The 21,312-nt window shown below is 39.4% G+C and overlaps 1 protein-coding gene across 1 annotated transcript in view; it reads left to right on the plus strand.

The window, feature by feature from the left end:
- zgc:77375 (uncharacterized protein LOC402927 homolog) overlaps positions 1-21,312 on the plus strand; it is a 55,955-nt gene that overhangs the window by 17,357 nt on the left and 17,286 nt on the right. Inside the window, exons 2-3 of the mRNA XM_060835151.1 lie at positions 7,710-7,907; positions 13,057-13,169. Of these exons, the coding sequence (XP_060691134.1) occupies positions 7,710-7,907; positions 13,057-13,169 (311 nt within the window). The remainder of the gene's footprint in view (positions 1-7,709; positions 7,908-13,056; positions 13,170-21,312) is intronic.

Here is a 21,312-nt window from a genome sequence, read left to right on the forward strand (position 1 = left end):
ACACGATGGGAAATTTAGCATGGCCAGTCTAACTGATGTGCACACCTTTGGACTATGGAAGGAAACTGGAGCATCCGGAGGAAACCCATGCAGACAGGGGAAGAACGTGCAAACTCCACATGAATAGTCACCCAAGGCTGGGATGAAACCCTGACATTATGAGGCAGCAGTGCCATGGAGAAATTTGAACTCCAGTTCCCAGAAAATGACTTGGCTCTTGGAGAGAATACTACTAGACCATTGCCTTACCTTTCTGATCGAATCATCCAGAAAGTTGGAAATTCTCATTGACAATTGTCCTGTATCAGGAACCTTCTGGAAAGGTCCTTTTCAGAGAATTCAGAGTTTCAACTCATTTAATCATTTAAGCTTAATAACGAATCGGCACAGTTAATGGATTAAAAATGTAGTATTCTATAACTGCTGGGTAATTTTTTTAAAATGAAAAAATAGATTTTTAAATATTACAAATACAAAATAATGCCATTCAAAACAGTACAAAACTAAACCCAAATAATAATTTTTTAAAAAATTCCCCAACCCACCCCCACCCTCCTATATGAATGTATAAACATATATAGAGAAGTATAAAATTTTTTAAAAAACTAAATTAGCTATTTAACTAAGTAAATAGTAATAGCTCAGCCCAGCCAAACAAAACACTCATGCATTAACAATTCCACCTCCCGGGATAATGGACTCATGAAACATAATCATTAAGGCTATATAAAAGCCCTTGTTAGTGTGACAGATAAATCTGTGTCCAGGTATTTCAAAAAGGGTTGCCATGTCTTGTAAAAATTCTCAGTTTTGTGGTGTACCATATTTGTGAGAAAATCCAGGGGAATATGCTCCATAACAATCTTCCGCCAACCCGACAGGCCTGGGTTTTTTTCGGATATCCAACCTAGCAAGATATTCTTCTTTGCACAGAATGTAAGAATATTGTAAAGTTTTTTTCTTATGCGCATCTGTAAGAAATGCATTGGGTAGGCCCAAAAGGAGCGAAATAGGGTCCTTCTTCACCCTTACATCTAACTCCTCTCCACTGCACCCACCACTGCGCTCCAATATGTTTGAAGCCTGTCACAAGACCAAAGACAATGGGTAAGAGTACCCGTACAGACCTTGCACTTGGGGCATGCTGAAGATACCCCTGGTTTAGATTTTGACAAATGGTCTGGGGCTAAGTGGACCCTGTGGAGAATCTTCAACTGTAAAGCATGGGTCCTATTGCAAATTGATATCTTCTTTGCATTCTCACAAATATCCTCCCAAGCCTCTGAAGAAACTTCAACACCCAGCTCTCTTTCCCACATCTTGCAGAGTCGATCAGACTCAACTGAGGTGGCACCTCCCAATTGGTGATATCAAGTACTAAGAGAGTGTACTCTTAACCCTTAGTACCCCTCTTTCTATGTCAGATTTGTAGGGATCAGTCAAAAGTGTGGTCTTTTTTTTTAATAAAATCCCTAACTTGAAAAAAACGAAAGAGGTCTCTATTAAGTAACTCTGTACTTCCGTACTAACTGATCGAAGGACATCATTACATCTCCCTCAAATAAATCACCCATGCAAGATATACCCCTAGCTGCCCAATGTTTAAATCCTGAATCTATCATACCTGGTTGATAACTCGACATACCCACTAAAGGTGTAAACAAAGATGTTTTGCCAATATTATCTTCTCTCTGCCGAATTGCCCTCCATGCTTTAACAGTATTGATGACTATTGATTATGGCAATATTCCCTAACTGTCTTCACCTTGTCCAAAAACAGCAAACTGGTAAGGGGGCACCTTGCCTGGGAGGCTTCGATATCTAGCCATATTGAAAGAGGGTCCCCACAAACCCAATTACTCACGTAGGTCAAAAGTGAGCTTAATTGGTAATTTTTAATGTCCGGAAGGTCTACTCCCCCAATCTGTGAGGCAACTGCAGTTTGGCTAATTTAATGAGGGGACGTTTACATGCCAGATAAAGGAACTGAACCAACTGTTCAGTCTCCTGAATGTTTGTTTATTGAAAATCATGGGACAATCCGTACAGGGTATAGCAAACAAGGGAGAATATTCATCTTAATAAGCGCTATCCGACCCAACCATGAGACTGGAAGTGCCTCCCATCTTTGGAGATCTTGTTTAATTTTTTTCAAATAATTGAGTAAAATTGGCTTTGAACAGGCAATCCAGAACTGGAGTAATGAATATGCCCAAATACACAAAACCCCTGTGTGACCACCTATAGTCACCCTCAAGAGCCAACTCTTTCTTAAAGTCACCCATAGGCATAGCCTCTGATTTAGCAAAATTAATCTTATACCCTGAAAAAGTGCCAAACGCGTGAATGCATTGTATCAAGCAAGGCACTAAGAGTGCTGGATTTGTCAACAAAATTAGAACATTGTCTGCATACAGCGAGATCTTATGTAATTTTGGCCCTACTTCTGGAACTGATATATTGAGATCCCCACGAATGGCCTCTGCTAACGGTTCAGTCACCAACATAAAAAGTAATGGTGAAAGGGGACAGCCCTGCCGGCTGCCCCAGAAATATTAAAATTGCTTGATCATACCCCGTTGGTAATGACCGCCACGAGAGGTACACTGAAGAGAACCTTTATCCATCTTATGAAAACTTCGCCCAGATCAAACCGGTCTAGAGTATGGAAAAGGTACGGCCACTCAACTCGGTCAAATGCCTTCTCTGCATCTAAAGAAATCACCAATCCCTGTATTGACTGCTGCTGGCATGCTTGAATTACGTTAAGCAGCCTCCTAACATTATTAAAGGATCTGCGACCCATTATGAAGCCCGTCTGATCGTCTTTAATTACAGAGGGTAACACAGTCTCCAGCCTTAACGCAAGAGCCTTAGAGAGGATCTTAAAGTCCACATTAAGAGCGAGATGGGCCTGTATGAAGCACAGTCTTCCGGATCCTTCCCTTTTTTAAGGATAAGTGAAATATTGGCCTCTCTCAGAGATGGTGGGAGAGAATCATGAGCATCGGGCCTGACAGTATACTTATAAATTCCTTATAGAATTCACTGGGAAGTCCATCAGGATCGGGTGCCTTTCCACTCTGAAGCTGCCTCACAACTTCCTGCACTTCTTGCTCTGATAATGGGGCATTGAGAAAGGAGTGTTGTTCGGGAGTCACACCCGGGAGCTTCAGATCTCTAAAAAAGGATTCCATTTTGACCTGCCCCTCCTCACAACTCTCAGACTGATATAACTTAGAGTAGAATCTCTGGAATGCCATATTAATCTTTTTAGAATCACACATATGAGGTTCCCAGACCCTTCCCTAATCGCTCTAATGGTTTGTGGGGCACTTCTCCTTCTGGCAAGGTACGCTAAGTATTTGCCTGGCTTGTCACCAAGCTCATATAACTTCTGCTTTGCAAAAGCCAGCTCCTTCTTTTTCGTATGCGTGAGCATGGAAGTTAGTGTAGACTGCAGTGCGGTAATCCCCTGTAGTTTGATCAACAAGGGTCTGTCAGAATAGGCCTTCTCAGCTGCCTCCAACCGTGCTTCTAGAAGACGTTGCTGCTCACCCTTCTGCCGCTTCCTACTTGTGGAATATGAAATAACTAACCCTCTGGCATAAGCTTTGGCAGTTTCCCAGAGAACAGATGATGAGCTATCAACTGAGCCTATGTTGATGTCTAGGAATGCCCGAGGGAAATACTCCACAAACTTACTGTCCATGAGAATAAAGGGGTCCATTTGCCAGTACCTTGAATCCACTGTAACATCCTTAACCTTAAGCGTGAGGTACACTGGAGCATGATCAGAGATGGCAATATTACCAATCGTACAGGATGTCACCAGATCCAGGGTTACTGCAGGGGTCAGAAAAAAATCAATCCTCGTGTGACATCTATGTGGATTGGAGAAAAACGTGAAATCCCTACCTGTAGGGTGGAGATACCTCCAGACATCCACCAATCCTAATTCCCCACACAAACCCAATATCTGTTTAGTTTGTGCAGAGGGTATCGAGGGACCTTTAGGCAACCTGTCTACTGTGGGGTCCATGAGGCAGTTAGAATCTCCCCCTATAATGATGTGCCAAGTCTTGAGACTTATCAATTTAGAAAAAGCATCTACCAAGAATTTAAGAGGATGAGCTGGGGGACAATAAACATTTAAAATACCATATTTTTCCCCATTAATCAAGGCTTTAAGAATTACAATCCTCCCGTATGGGTCTTTAACACATTCCAACAATTTAAATGAGAGATTTTTCTGAACCAATATAGCCACTCCCCTACTTCTGGTATTAAATGATGAAAAATAAACTCGGTCAAAGCCATTCTGCTGTAATTTCAGATGCTCCTTGTCATCCAAATGTGTCTCCAAGCAATATCCACCTTCTCCTTTCTAAGACTCAAGAGTACCTTCTTCCTCTTAATTGGTGAGTGACTTCCCTTGATATTCCAGATACACCATTTAATCAAATCATTAGCCATAATCTTCTGCAATTACCTTTAAATTCCAGAGAGGAGGAACCCAAACCACAAATGGCTGAGCCTTAGTGTCACATGGTCCACCAAATATAAAAACTACATTTTAACAAACATACAAAATTATTAAAAAAAACAACAAAAACCAGAAAACAAACCAACATAAGAAGCACCAATAGCACTGAGTAGGGAAACTCACCCCCTTCCCGCAGGAGGCAACTACCCGTCCTGAACTGCCCATAAATAGGCATCTAACCATCTCAACCACCTTTACTTCTCCCAGCTAGAGCTGAATCGCAAACACAAGCTAAAAAGAATAAGCACCTCATAGAATATCAATATGAATAAAAAAAGGGGGAATAAATACCCCACCCATCCTTTGGTATGTCCTAACTTAGAAATTTAAAATGTACATCTTAACCACCGCCAGACATAGATTGAATCAAATTATTATCAATAGAGGTAAAAAAAGGGGGGAAAAAAACAAAGCTCCAACCGGATTTCCTCCATTTCTTTTACAGAATGATAAATGCATACCCAAACAGCAATATTTATACATACTACAATTGTTTAACTTAGGTTAGTTTGTCCACAAAGTCTCTTGCCTTCTCCGATGTGTCAAAGGGATGCATGGATCCATCTAAAGTGATCCGAAGCACTGCCGGATATCTCAGGGAGTACTGAATCCCAAGCTCCTTCAGTCTTCTCTTGACACCATCATACGATTTTCGTTTCTGGATCACCACTGCTGAAAAGTCCTGAAAAAATATGATCTTAGACCCCTCGTAAATTAGGGCCTTTGGATCCTTCCCCTGGAGTCTGGAAGCCTCCAAGACTCTCTTCTTATCCCGGTAATGATGGAACCGCACCAGGAAAGGATGAGGGCATTGACCCAGACCCGACCTCCATGCTGCGACCTGGTGAGCCCTCTCTATCTTCAATCCTCTCATGCCAGTCTCCAAGTCAAGGAATTTCAGAAGCCAATCTTCAACAAATTCCGCAGGCTGCTCACCTTCCTCATCCTCAGGCAGACCAATGAACCGAATGTTTTTTCTCCTGCCCCTGTTTTCAAGATCATCCACTTGGTCACGCAAATTACGAACTTGCATCTTCAGGGCTTGGATCTCATCCTTGAATGTACTGGCATCAGCTTCCACCATTGTGACCCTGTGCTCCACCTCATCCGTCCTCTTCTCCAGGTCTCCCAGCTGCTGCTCATGTTTCTGCAGCATGAGAGAGACTGAAGCCAGCTTCTCTTCAATCTGTTTCTCAACATCCCGCGAGATTCCAAGAGCTGGTTCCCAGGTCCAGGAGAGTAATCGGCTCCAAGGCTGCTGCAGGCTGAGCTGCAGGCTGAGCTGCAGACCCAGCCTTGGATGCTCCTCCTCCCTTTTTAGGCATTTCTGGACAGCTGAAAATACAGGTAAGTTAATTTTTAAATGTTTCTTGGGGCTCTACAATCTTTCCAATGCCCCAAGAAATCCTGATGACCTGGGTTGGGTGGATTAAAGGACCGTCCTGCTCCTGCTGCGTTGAGAAGCTCTGCAGTGTGATCTTCTCAGATCGCCACCATCTTAGATCCCCCCACTGCTGGGTAATTATTAAACTGAACATCTGATTCTCCAATAATCTTGTTAACTATCGCCACACACCCCACAACCTCTTGAAAACTTCCTTCCCTTCCCAGTGCTGTTGGTCCCAAGATTACCAATTCCTCCCAGTTCCAACACTTATCCTGACTTGACTCTAACTCTCACCATCCCCTCCTCCATCTATCTACTGGACCCTTACACTTCCTTCCCTAAGCATTCATCCATGTGGCTGACACTAAACCTGCATAACCACATAATTCACCTGGTAGCCTACCCCAACCCACCTGTCCTGCAGCCACCTGCCACACTGGGTCCTAATATAATCACCTACGATTTCACTAATCTAACAAACATACCTTATCTCAGCCACTGTTAAAGTGGCTTTGCGAGTTTTACACAATTTAGCTGCTGATGTACAGCAGCAAGTGCTGTAAGAAGGACATATCTTCGCCTGTAACACTGCTTCTGCAATGAATGGATTTCTCCCCAGTTTCTTCTAATCATCTCATTTGACTCAGGTCAGAATCTGAATTCTGGCAGAAAAAAAATCACCAGCAGATAAATGGGTAATTTTAAAGAGGATTATTGTTATTGAATCTGTTTTGACAGTAATCAGAAACGTGACTAAAAATACAATGCATCATTGTTTGGATCTCTCTCAGTTGGCCTATAGTTTCTTAGATGATGCTTACAGTTGAAATAAAGGTCTTGTAAGCAGATGTTTTTCAGTAAGCTGCGACCTGTCTTGCAGAAGGCTGGTCATCATCTTCTTCTACTTTTAAGCCATTTATTCCTGTTTATTACCTTGGCAGTCGGTTCATTGGTTTTTTTGATGGAATTCTGCAAGCAGCTTGTGTTATTTTTAAAGTAGACAAGAAAATAGTTTCTTCACCTTGTATTTGTGTAAATTCAAAGACCCTTTTGCGAAGGAAGTTGGTGTGCTGATTACACCTCTTGCTTTTGTTTGAGGCTTTGAGATTCATCCTTTGTTTTAGACAAGGGACCATCATAATGCAATGAAAGATCAGTTATATCTATTTCACATTCATCAACTTGCATTTAGTTTTGATGTACCTTTATGTCTGTGGTGAAAGTGAATGATGAGTCAGCTGATACGCTTTAGTTCTTCATTGACAATTCATCTTTAAACAAAGAATGTATGAATTTTGAGCATGCTGTGAGTTTCCATCTATAATTGCGTACTTGTTTGAGAGTTGTGACTGCTGTGAACTCAGAAGCTAAAGGTTATGTGATTTGTAGTGCCCTTTTTTAACAGGTTGTTTAAGTTCAGATTTTTAAAGTATTATTTGAAAGCTGATAATATACTGAGGTGCAACAATGGAAATATGGTTTCTGGTAAATGCATTATGCTTGCGATATTTTATTAATGTAATAAATAGCATCTCCCAAAGCTCTGTATAAGGACTTGTAAGTTTTAAGCATTTATATAGACAGTTTTTTTGCTAGGATCAAAAATTGAAGGCATTGACTTGCAGTGACTAATGTGAGTGAATTGTTGTAAAATCTGATGTGGATAATGGTATCAATTCTGAATAGTAATTAGTTTTTTCACTTGAGCATTTGGTTCTATTGTGTTGCCAAACACATCTAGAAACTAAGTAACTCTTCTTTCTGTTGAATTTTCAGCCTTACTTTGGCCTCCTTGTTGACATTGATGGAGTGTTGGTGCGAGGAAAAACTCCCATACCAGCTGCCAGGAAAGCTTTCAAGAAGCTGGTGAATGTTAAAGGAGAATTTTTAATGCCCGTGGTGTTTGTCACAAATTCAGGAAACTGTGTTCGACAAGTAAAAGCCGACCAATTAACTCGTGTATTGGGAGTGCCTGTGAGTGTCTACATCAGTGTATTTATAAGAATGTTTTATTTGGTGGAATTAACCATTTAAGTTAGAACTTGCAGCACCATCAGTGACCAAGTTGCATATAAACATAAAGGTTGCAGTGCAGTAATGCAAGTAGCCTGATTGTCCACACTCAATGTTTGCTGCTTGGCTGTATTGCCCCAGTAACCCTGGTTGTTAACTTGTATCTGGTCCTATAATGTTAAGGTTGTTCCACTTCTATCTGTAATATCGAGAAGTTATAGGACCAGATACGAGTTAACAACCAGAGTTACTGGGGCAATACAGCCAAGCAGCTGCAACCCTAGAGGGAATCAGGAAGTGCAGGAGGGAACTTAAGAAAGCAATTAGAAGAGAAAAAAATGGGGCATGAGAAATGACTTGTGACCAAGATTATGGAGACACTTTATTAACACATTAAAGGGAAGAAGTGAACCAGGGAAAGGGTAGGGTCGATATGGGATCGAGGAGGCAACCTGTGTATGAAGCTGAAGGATATTGGAAGGGAGTTAAATGAATAGTTCTGTTCAGTCTTTACTCCGGAAAAGGAGAATGTAGGTACGGAATTCAGGAAAAGGGGCTATGAAGAACTTGCACAGTTTGACATAAGAAATGGGGAGGCATTGGAGGCTCCGTCAGGCTTACAGACAAATTCCCTGGCCCGGGTTAGTTACATCACAGGCTGCAGTGGGAGGCGAGACAGGAAATTGCAGGGGCTCAAACACAAATTTTTAATTCTTCTCTGGCCACAGGGAAAGTGTCAGAGGACTGGAGGATGGCTAATGTAGTTCCACTTTTTAAGAAGGGTAATAGAGATGAACCAGGAAATTATAGCCCAGTGAGACTCATTGTCAGTGATAGGGAAATTATTGGAGAAAATTCTGAAGGAGCGAATTAAAACCAACTTGGAAAGGTATGGGTTAATTGGGGATAGTCAGCATGGCTTTGTCAGAAGGCTGTCGTGTCAAACAAATTTGTTAGAATTTTTAAAAAATATGATCAAATGATATGTTGAGGGAAGCTCAGTTGATATAGTTTATATAGATTTCAGCAAAGCTTTTGACAAGGTCCCACATGAGAGGCTGATTGATCGAGAAGGTTAAAGCACATGGAATTGAGAGAAACTTGGCAAGATGGATCAGAAACTGGCTCAGTAATAGAGCACAAAAAGTAGTGGTAGAAAACTGTTTGACTGGAGGCTACTGTTCAGTGGTGCACCATAAGGATCAGTACTGGGAACCCAAATATGAGGGGAATGTTTAGTAAATTTCCTGACGGCATCAAGATTGGTAGAGTGATTAATAATGAAGGTGGTTACAGGTCACAGGATGATGCAGATGAGTTGGTCAAATCAGTAGCAGATGGAATTTAACTCTGATAAATGCGAGGTGGTGCATTTTGGAAGAACAAAATGAGGGAGTATTTAATGAATGGCAGGACACCAGCTAGCTTAAAGAAATAGAAGGATCTTGGGGTCATTATTGACAGATCCCTGAAGTCAGCAAAGCACGTGAATAAGATAGTTAAGAAGGCGAATGAGACCCTTGCCTTCATCAGTCATAGCAGAGCATAACAGCAAGGAGGTAATGTTGGAGTTGTACAGAGCGTTGATCAGGCCACAGCTGGAGTACTGTGTGCAGTTGTGGTCACCTTACTGCAGGAAGGGTGTGATAGCACTAGAGGGATTACAGAGGAGGTTCACCAGGATGTTGCCCGGGATGGAGAAATTGAGCTCTAAGGATAGACTAGATAGGCTTGGATTGTTTCCTCTAGAGCATAGAAAACTGAAGGAGAATATGATTGAGGTGTATAAGATTGTGGGAAGGATAGAGAGCAGCTGTTCCCCATGGTTAAAGGGTCAATCACTAGAGCGTATAGTTTTAGGGTAAGGGGCAGGAGATTCAGAGGGATTTTGAGGGAAAAAGTCTTTTTAACTCAGCGGATGATGGGAATCTGGAATGCACTACCTAGGAAGGTAGCGGAGGCCGGAAACCTGACAACCTTTAAACAATATTTGAATGAGTACTTCAGGTAATACAATGTTTAAGGATATTGGACAAATGCAGGAAAGTGGGATTAGCGGACTTTTAATGATAATTATGTTAGCACAGACTCAATGGGCCAAAGGGCCTTTGCGCCATGAGAATCAATGAATCTATAAGAAGGGGTGTAGACTATGTGGTATAATGTCATAGAGCATGTAGTTGAATATCAGAAGCTAGTTTCCAGTGAGTAAGCTGAGACTAGAGAATGATATTTACAACTGTGTAGCAGAATTTGCTCACAAATTTATAGTCAGGTTATCTCTAGTTTTGATTTTCTCAGCAGATTTAAAGTTAACGTGTGATTAAGGGTGATGCCCATTGACTGTATTTCACAAAGCAACAGTGTAATAATTAAAAGGTGCACATTTGCAGTTGTAGCTGCTGGTTTCATTTGAGATGTTTTAGGGAAATTGATTATTTATTTAACTTTGTTCCTCACTTTGACAGCAGTGTTCAGTACAGCACCAGGGATTTCCTTTCAAGTAGAAATTGTAAAAATGAGAGCGCAACATTTGGACAATAGTCTGGCAAGATATTTGTGTCAAACAAATTATAAAGGCAGATTGAGGTATTGAGTTTTGATTTGAAAAGGCAATATTGATAATTCTTTTGATTTTCACAGTCAGAGCTATTTCCTAGTTGGTTGTGACAGCTGATAGGATGGAGACTAAAGTGAGGAGAAGGTGAATTTCATAGCATGTAAGTCATTAGAAAAGTAACTTGATAGAACATTAAACCTGGTCTTGAGGATAATCGTCCAATTTGATTCAGTTTCTAATGCTAGCTACTGTGTATGAACTGGATAAATGTTTTTATTTAGCTAGTGGCTAAAGCTTCTTCTTCAATACTTTATAAACTTTGCACAGGAATATCTCCCAACATTTCCATAGATTAAATTAGATTAAATAGATTCATAGATTAAATTTGTTTCCTTCATGTCTCATTAGAATGACGCTCCTGCTTCTGTCGTCCAACTGAGTAGCATTTTGTTTTGTTTTTATTACTCTTCTGTCCACTCACACTCTCATTTTTGTTCCTCCTTCTTTCATGTATTTTTGATCCTTCTGAATTTCTTCTGATATTTCTAAATGTGCGGATATTCCAGAGGTTGAAAGGGACTACAAAAACAAGATTGTGGATTTCAGTAATTAACAAGTTAACATTTTTTCAGAGCAGAGGGAAGATGACCATCTATTTGGAAGTTTATGTTTAAATTTATGTTATATTTAGAGCATACAATAATTATCTAATCAGTGTAAGCATCATGCACACCACATTCTACTGAGTCTGCCTATTAGATAAATAGTGGTAAAATCTATGAAGAACTGCAGTGGAAATAAAAGCATAAGAATAACTTAAAGTTCAATTTCAGGATATTATTTAGACTTACCAAAGGTAGGTAGTAAGGAATGGAGCTGATTTGAATTTTGTTCTTTAAGAATACCTACCTTGTAAAGTATGTGTTTCTTGAATAATATACACTGTTACATAAAGTACTCCAGAACATTGGGCTACTATTCTGGCGAATTGCATGCAAATCCCACCATGAAATAATAGTGAAATTTGAACTAAATAAAAATCTGGAATAAAGATAGCCTCATTGTGACTATGTAACCATCATCAATTATTGTATACACCCATCCGGTTCATTAATATCCTTTCAGGAGGAAAATCCGCTGTCCTTACCCAGCCTGGCCTATATGTGATTCCAGACTCGCAACAATGTTCTTCAGCTTTTAATGCCCTTTGAGAAATTAAGGATGGGCAATAGATGCTGATCTACCAGCAATACCCACATCTCACGAATCAATTTAAAAAGTGGAGCTCGTTAGGTGCATGTTGCTCTTCTGCAGTGTAGTTCTTCAGGATGGTAATGTGGCTCTCTTTATAGTAAAAAAAACTAATGTTCTCCTTAGGAACATTTTTGAGAGAGTGCATCATATTGTGATCAGAATTAGTATGTTAAAAATAGGGGAAGTAGTAGTCTGGAACTTTATAAACAGGATTAGCATTTATGTAAAATGGGAAGCAGAAGTGCGGTAGTGGGTGGCATTGGGGATGAACATGATGGTAAAATATTCTTCCTGTTCCGATTATGATTTTAGTCAGAAAGATATGATTTGATCTTGTTATTTGGGTTAAGTAAGTTCCATTTGAGAATTTGTTTTACCCAGAGGATGTGGGAATATGAAATTCATTGCCAAGGGTGATAGAGGCAGAAATGTTCATAATATTTAAGAATCATTTGCAAGGCCAAGATGTTTGAAGCTGTGGGTCTAGTGCTGGAAAATGGCATTAAAATAATTAAGTGTTTTCTTTTAATTGTTGCCTACTCGATAGGCTGAAGGGCCTTTTTCTGATCTATAGAACTGCATGACTGACTAATGAGTACATGGAGTAAAACTTTGAAAAGAATAAGCATGACATCATGTATTCCTGTCCTAAGTACAATGTTTTAGGAGCAGAACTGTTCAGAGGTTGCATAAAAATTGTGAATGCCACATGTGTGTGTTAAACATTGACTTTATGGAAAATTACAATGCTAACTGTTTAGTGCACTGTTCAGCATTCACATTTCTCATCTACTTGGAACCCAAAATTAACATCAACAGATCAACTTGGAACTATATTTGAGGCCAAACTGATAAGCTAAAAGAAATTTCCCTAGCCAGCTGCAAAGGAGATGTCCTTTGGAAAATACTTTGGATAGCAGGCTCAAAGCAGAATTCCTTGTGAAATGCCTTAAAATTGATTAGGTCACAAGGATATTCAATACTGAGAGTGAAAGTTATCTCCCTGGTACAATAAAAAGTATTTTTCTAAGGTTGAGATTAAGATCCATTGTTCGAGCAGTGAAGTAAATAGTCCAATAGCAATAGGTAATGATTGTATATCATTCAGAATAAATCTGAGAGGATCTTGATGTTGCATGAATATTTGAAGTCAGGAATGAATTTTATAATTCATTCATGCATGTGAAAGATCATCATAAAATGTTTCTGCAAAATAAATGTTTTGTTTCAAATTTGACTGTTAGTCACGAATAAACGACCTGTACTAATATACTACTTTTTAAAATATCTCAACAGATTTCTCAGGATCAAGTTTTGATGTCTCACAGCCCATTGCGAATGTTTAAACGTTACCATGATAAATGTGTACTGGTCTCGGGGCAAGGCCCAGTCATGGAGATTGCTAAAAGGTATCCTTTTAGGTGTCTATACTGGAATTATATTAAAAAGAATTTATCTATATCTGTGTGCACTCTATATTTTTAGAGATTTAATGTTTTATCAAACTTTGAGTCCATAAATTTAGTGAACATTTAGAAAGCCATGGGCTAACCATGAGAGGTCAGCAGGATTTGTAATCTGAGATTCTACTGGACTGATTTAATTTGTGTTTTTCTCTTACAAAAGACTCTGCATATTGAAACGTCCAGTGGGTCTGACCTATGTCATCAATTCGGCTATCGCTTAAAAGATGTTGCCGAATGTTGCAGCATTTATTAAATGTAGTCATATTAATAGACAGACAATGCAGTAAGTAGATGTCTGTTTGGATTTAGAGAATATGGTTGTTAAGGTGCTTGTTTTTAATTAATAATTTAATCTAGATACAAGAGCAGTAATGCTGAAGTTTGCTGTTGCAAATTAGGGGCATGTGCAATTCAGTTAAAATCCAGAAAAATCTACAACAATAAAATGGGCAAATATTTATAGCTACATATATTTATATGAATTAAAAACAGGAGTAGGCAAAACAAAATCATAGCTGATCTGATTGTATCCTCAATTCCACATTGCCACTTTCCTATGATCACTATAAATTCTTCACAGATAAATGAGTCCATCCACCCCTACCTCAAAAATCTTCAATAACCCTGCCTCCACCATTCTCTTGGGAATAGAATCCAGAAGATTCTCAACCCTTTCTGAAAAAAAAAACCTCATCTCAGTCTTAAACCATGGCCATTGGCTATAATGTTTCGCAGAAGAACACCCTGTCATTCCTGTCAGGATCCTATAATCTTTCAATAAAATCAGCTCTCATTCTTCTATGTTTCAATGGAAAAAGGTCCAACCTGTCTAACTTTACCTCTACTAGAGCTGGGAGGAGTTTGCAGCAAGTCAGGATTACTGTGGAGCTGCCTGGGAGAGCAGATCTGTGTTAGAAGTGCAGTGGTGTGGGAGATAAAAACCAGCAGCAGACAGAGACCCATCAACCAGTTTCTCCATGTCAGAGTTGAAGTGTGAAATGTCAGGAAAACACATAGCTGACTGGTGAGTATTTTTTCCCTGTCTCTTTTGGCCAACTGGTTTAAAACAGGAGACACTATTACAGCTCAAGAGTACAGTTAAAATATTTAACAATTAAATGGAGAAGAGGTGGCTGGACAGGTGATGAGGAAGAAGGATTCTTGAAGGTGATAAACCAACAACAATTAACCAAGGATGTTAAAGATTTTATCAAATCAAAAGAAAAATATACAATGTAGCAAACATTAGTGATACACCAGAAGATTGGGAAAGTTTGAAAGCTAACAAAAGATTACTGAAACAATAGTAGAGGGAGAAAATAACCATTAGGGCAAACTAGCAAGTAATATAAAAACAGCCAGTAAACTAACTTAAGTATCTGAAAAGAAAGAGAGAGGACAAAGTGCCCTTGGTGAAAGAGGCTGAGGAAATAATAATGTGGAACCAGGAAATGGGTGAGGAGTTGGACAAATATGTATCAGTCTTTATAGTAAAGGGGGTTCATAGCATTCTGAAAAATACTAAATAACAAAGGGATTAAAAGTGGGGAGAGAAAATTACTTAATAATTATCACAAAGGAAGAACAATACTGAGGAAACCCATAGAGTGATACTACACAGAAACAGACCCTTTGCTCCAACTTGTGCATGCTGACCAAGTATCCAAAACTAAACACATCCCACTTGTCTGTGTTTAGCCCATATCCCTCTAAACCTTTCCTATCCAAATGCTTTTTTAAATGTTGTAACTGTACTCACATCTACCACTTCCTCTGGCAGTATATTCCACATATGAACCACACTGTGAAAATGTTGCCCCTAAAACCCATTTAAATCTTTCTCCTCTACCCTTAAAAAAATGCACCCTAGTTTTGAATTCACATACTTTTGAATTTACCCTCACTAGGGAACATACCTTTGCTATTCAGCTTATATATGCCCATCGTGATTTTATAAACCTCTACAAAGTCACATTTCAACCTCCTATGCTTCAGTGAAAAAAGTCCTAACCTATCCTTGTAATTCATACCCTCCAGTCATGGCAACAACCTGGTAAATCATTTCTAAATTCTCTCCATTTCAATTTGGCGGAGCAACCAGAACTGTACATAGTACTCCAAAAGTAGCCTTACAATGTCTTGTACAACTTCAGCATGACATCCAAACTCCTATATTCAATAGTCTGAGCAATGAAGGCAAGCATGCTAAATGCCACCTTAACCACCCTGTCTGCCTATGATGCAACTTGAAAAGGACTTTGTACCTGAACACCCAAGTCTCTCTGTTTAACAACACTGCCCAGGACCCTATCGTTAACTCGTCCCCTTGTTAGTTTTACCAAAATACAATACCTTGCATTTATCTAAATTAAACTCAATTTGCCACTTCTCAGCCCATCGGCCAAATTGATCAAGATCTCTTTGTAATCTTAGATAACCTTCTTCACTGTTAACTATACCACCAATTTTGGTGTCATTCTCAAACTTACCAACCACGTTTGCTAAATACTCATCCAAATCATTTATATAAATTACAAACAAAAGGGGACCCAGCACTGATCACCGCAGAACAGGTCACAGGTCTTTAGTCTGAAAAGCAATCCTCCATTTCATGTGGTAGAGGAGCTAACAAGTAGGATAGATAAAGTGGATGTAATAACCTTGGATTTCTAAATGTTGTTTGATAAGGCACCACAGATAAGGCTACTGAATAATGTAAGAGATAACGTGTAGGGGTTAATATTATAGCATGGATAAAGGATTGGTAACAGAGTTGAAGTAAAGGGGACATTTCCAACAAGTCAACATGTCATGAGTAGAGTATCACAGGCTTCAGTACTGGGGCCACAATTATTTACAATGAATATTAATAACTTGGATGATGGAGGTGAATGTTATTAACACCAAGTTTGCGAATGATGCAAATATATGTGGGAAGGCAAATAGTGAGTACGACACAAGGGGTTTATAAAAATAAAAAAAGTTGCTAAAACTATACAAGGTACAAGTCAGACCATGCTTGAAATACTGTGCTGAGAGTACGGTGCTGGAAAAGCACAGCAGATCAGGCAGCATCCAAGGAGCAGGAGAACCAATGTTTTGGGCATAAGCCCTTCATCATGAATGAGCTCATTCCTGATGAAGGACTTATGTCTGAAACTTCAATTCTGTTGCTCCTTGGATGTTGCCTGACCGACTGTGCTTTTCCAACACCACACTCTCGACTCTGATCTCTAGCATCTGCAGCCCTCACTTTCTCCATGCTTAAAATACTGTAAACCATTGTGGTCCCATTATCTTAGGAAAGATATACTGGCATTGGATGCAATCCAGAGAAGATTCTCTAGGTTGATTCTGCATGTGGAGGGATCATATGAGGAGACATTGAGTAGGTTGGACCTGTAATCATTAGAATTTAGAAGAATGAGGGGAGACGCTGTTGAAAGATACGCAGTTCATAGGCTTGACAGTGTAGATGCCAAAAGGTAGGTTCTCCTTGACTAATGTCTTGAGGAGGCACAGAATGTAACATATCCAAATTAGCTGACTATACAAAAATAGGTCAAAGGAACGTGATGAGGACATAAGAAATCTGTAAGGGGATATTGATAGGTTGGGGGAGTGGAGAAAAACATGGCAGATGGAATTTAATGTAGGAAAATATGAGGTCATGCACTTTGGAAGAATCGTAAGGTACACTGTTATGCCCCAAAAAAGTGCAGAAGAGAGATCTGGTGATCTTGTGCATGAAACACAAAATGTTAGTACTCATGTGCACCGAATAAGAATTTTGGCCTTCACTGCCAGGGTATTTAAGTTTAAATCTGGAAGTCATGTTACAATTGTACAGGGTGTTAGTAAAGCTGCACTGAACTGTGCATAGTTTTGGTTCCAGTATTTAAGGATGTACTGTCATTGGAAGCAGTTTAAAAGAGATTCACTTGACTGTTTTCTGGGATGGGGGTGTTGACTTATTGAAATGGCTCAACAGTTAGGCCTTTATTCATTATTGTTTCGAAGAATGAGGGGTGAAGTCATTGCAACGTGCAAGATTCTGAGGGTGTCAGCAGGGTAGATGTTTCCCCTATTGGTGGAATCTCAAACCAGGGAATATTATTACAGAATAAGGAGACCATCATTTAAAACCAAGATGCCAAGGAATTAATAGTCCCAGAGAGTAGTGAATGTCTAGAATTCTCTACCCCAGAGAACTGTGGAGGCTAGATCACCTGAAAGTATTTAAAGAGGAGATTGACAAGATTTTGAAATATTGAGGAAATGAGGGCATGAAAGAGGAATTGAGGCCTTGGCCAGATCAGTCATGATCTTAAGAGATGGCAGGACCAGGCTTAAGAGACTGATTGTCTTAATGCTGCTCCTAATTTTTATGATCTTATAAGCTCCGCCCAACTTGCATATCAGTTGAGTGAACATCGCCGAACTGTCTCTAATACTTCCTTTCTATAAGGAAACCAAAACTGTAAACCGTACTCTAGATGTGGTCTATTTTGGCTATACAACTGTACCAATACTTCCCTATTTTTAGATTCCATTCCTGTGCAATATATGACAATGTTCCATTTGCCTTCCTAATACTTTGCTGTACCTGCATACTAACCTTTTGTGATTAGTGTTCAAGGACAGCCTCACTAATGCTTCTCTCTCTATTTAAATAATATACTGCTGTTCTATTCCTCCTGTCAGTGTGGAGAAGTTCACATTTTCCCATATTTTTCTCTATTTGTCAAATGTTTGTTCTCTCACCTAACCTGTTTATTACTTTTGCAGACTCTTTTATGTCCTCTTTACAACATACTTTTCTATTGATTTTTGTATCATCAGCAAATTTAACAACCATAGATTTGGTCCTTTTATTGAAGTCATTTAGTATAAATCGTAAATAATTTGATACGTCATCACTAATGACTGTGATATGCCACTTCCCCATTTCTGAAAACACCTATTTCTGCACACTCTGCTTCCTTTTAGTGAACCAATTTTTTACAATATGTTTATGTTGCTTCCACAGCATGAGCTGTGATTTTGTAGTAATCTTTGATATAGCATCTTGTCAAATACCGATCGGTGTAGAGATCATTTAACAATTGAATGGAACTATCCCTTTCAATGATAAGATATAGATAAATACAGTTATGATCTATGCCTATCAGTCATTAAATATGTGAAAGTCTTTCTTCCTCTCCACCCAAGTATCCCACCTGTCACTCACTGTTTCATAGCTTTCTTCTTCACATAGCTTTAATCCTTGCATTTACTTCAGTCTTGTACCACATGTCAAAATGGTCAAGAAATGAAAGTGTGTGGTACTTTTTACCTAATGCCAGGACCAGTAACTCGACAATGCATTGGACGTGAGATGTTTGGGAATTCCCACGACAAGCTGGCAAACTGTTTGCTACTTACAGTCTGGGGAACTAACATTAAAGTTAGCTTATTAGCAGCCCAGCTACCTTGTTTCATACTCATTTTTGTTAGTTTGCATGAATACATTTTGGTTTTCAATGGAATAATGTGTAAAGTGTTAATTTTACTGATTGGTAAATCATGTTACAAGTGGATGGGGAGATGATGGCCCATTTGTATTAACAGTGGACTGTTAATCCAGAGACACTGGTAACATTCGGGGGACCCAAGTTTGAAACCCACCACAGCAGATGGTGAATTTTAAATTCAATAAAAAGATCTGCAATTAAGAGTCGAATGATGACTACATTGACTAATGATGTCAATTGTCAGGAAAAACCCATCTGGTTCACTAATGTCCTTTAGGGAAAGGAAACTGCTATCCTTAGCTGGTCTGGCCTATATGTGACGCCAGACCCACAGCAACATGTTTGACTTGTAACTTCCCTCTGGGATGGGCAACAAATGCCAGCCTAGCCAGTGATACCATTATCACATGAATGAATTTAGAAAAAACTCTAGGTTATTACTAGAAGAGTGAAAGAGGCAGTATGATTATTTTATTTGGAATGTTAGAACATAGAACTTAGAAAAGTACAGCACAGAACAGGTCTTTTGGCCCACGATGTTGTGTCAAGGTTTAATCCGAATGTAAAATATAGTAACTTAACTTACGCACCCCTCAACTCACTGCTATCCATGTGCATGTCCAGCAGTTGCTTAAATGTCCCCAATGACTCTGCCTCCACTACCACAGCTGGCAACACATTCCATGCATTCACTACTCTCTGCGTAAAGAACCAATCTCTGTCTCCTTTATACCTTCCTCCTAATATCTTCAAACTATGACTCCTCGTACCAGTCAATCCTGCCCTGGGGAAAAGTCTCTGACTATTGATTCTATCTATTCCTCTCATTATTTTGTACACCTCGATCAGGTCTCCTCTCTTCCTCCTTCTCTCCAGAGCGAAAAGTTTGAGCTTATTCAACCTTTCTTCATAAGGTAAGCCCTCCAGGCCAGGCAGCATCCTGGTCAACCTTCTTTGCACCCTCTCCAAAGCCTCGTATCTTTCCCATAGTAGAGTGACCAGAACTGGACACAATATTCCAAATGTGGTCTCACCAGGGACTTGTAAAGCTGCAGAAAAACCTCACAGCTCTTAAACTTGATCCCCCTGTTAATGAAAGGTTTCTTAACAACCCTACCCACTTGGGTGGCAACTTTGAGGGATCTATGTACTTGCACACCCAGGTCCCTCTGTTCCTCCATACTGCCAAGAATTCTGTCTTTAATCCTATAGTCAGCATATGAGTTCAACCTTCCATTTCGCATTTATCCAGGTTGAACTCTATCTGCCATTTCTCAGCCCAGCTTTGCATCCTGTATATGTCAAGCTGCAGCCTGCAGTAGCCCTCAATGCTATCAATGACATCTCCAATCTTTGTGTCATCTGCAAATTTACTAACCCATCCCTCAACCTCCTCATCCAAGTCATTTATGTTATTAGAACTTTGGTCACTTTTTAAGTATTAAGTATAAATGAAACAGAGGCTATAAAGTAATTTTAAAATGCAGTTGTATCTTTCGTTGAAAAGTAAAGATATTGAAGAATATTAACCAAGGGCAGATTTGAATAAAGGATTTGAATAGCTCACTCTTGTCAAAGTGCTAATACAGATGCTTTGAGCAGAATAATTCAGTTGATTATTTAATTTCTATGCTTCTGTTTAAACACTTATAATCCAAAATAAATGTGATCTTTTTTGATTTAGGATTTTTTTTTCTTGATTTTGTTATCACCTTTGTACCTTTCAGACAGCACTTTAACATCTGTGTTGGGAATACATTGTCAGAAATTATATATCAAAATCTAGTTACAAACTTCCATCGTTATCAACATCGTTTTTAATGATTGACATTTTCTGACATTGACCTTAGCAATCTCACATTTCATATCACATCTGTCTAAAATGTTACATCTCTTGCCTATCTTCATGTAACAATTGCACCAATTTCAATTAGTTCTGCTTTTTACTTGGATGCATTTCAGCAGTTATGCAGCTGTTGCGGAATGTATGTTATCTGTACAGTTTCCTCACATTAAGTTCAATTTGCAGACATCTTAGTGTCCAAGCTAGATATTCAGCAAGCAGACCATTCCTGCTTGGCTTCTAGTAGTGTTCTTGAAAGCAGGGAGGGAATGTAACAAGAAAAAAAGGTCTGCACACTTTCATAATAAGAAGTAGCAAATGATATTGTCATGTGAATTCTCTGGCCAGCCCATCACTAACCACATCCCTCCTCTCAGCAACTTGCATTTATATTGACTTTGACATAATGAAATGCCCTAAGCTGTCAGAAAAGCTGCTTAATGAATTGTTAAGACCAAATATCTAGCAGGACAAAGTTTTTTAGGAACATATTAGATGTGAACAAAGTTGAGAAGTGTGGAGAAGGGAAGAAGATTTAAAGTCGAGGTAGCAGAAGACATGGCCATCAATGGTGGTGCAATACACCTGAGGATTAAAGAATTGGAGGAGGGTGAAGATTTCAGAGGCTTATAAGACTGGAAGGGGTTATAGAAAGAGAGATTAGATTACTTACAGTGTGGAAACAGGCCCTTCGGCCCAACAAGTCCACACCGACCCGCCGAAGCGCAAC

The sequence above is a fragment of the Hemiscyllium ocellatum genome, chromosome 14, assembly GCF_020745735.1.
Source record: "Hemiscyllium ocellatum isolate sHemOce1 chromosome 14, sHemOce1.pat.X.cur, whole genome shotgun sequence".
NCBI lineage: Eukaryota > Metazoa > Chordata > Chondrichthyes > Orectolobiformes > Hemiscylliidae > Hemiscyllium > Hemiscyllium ocellatum.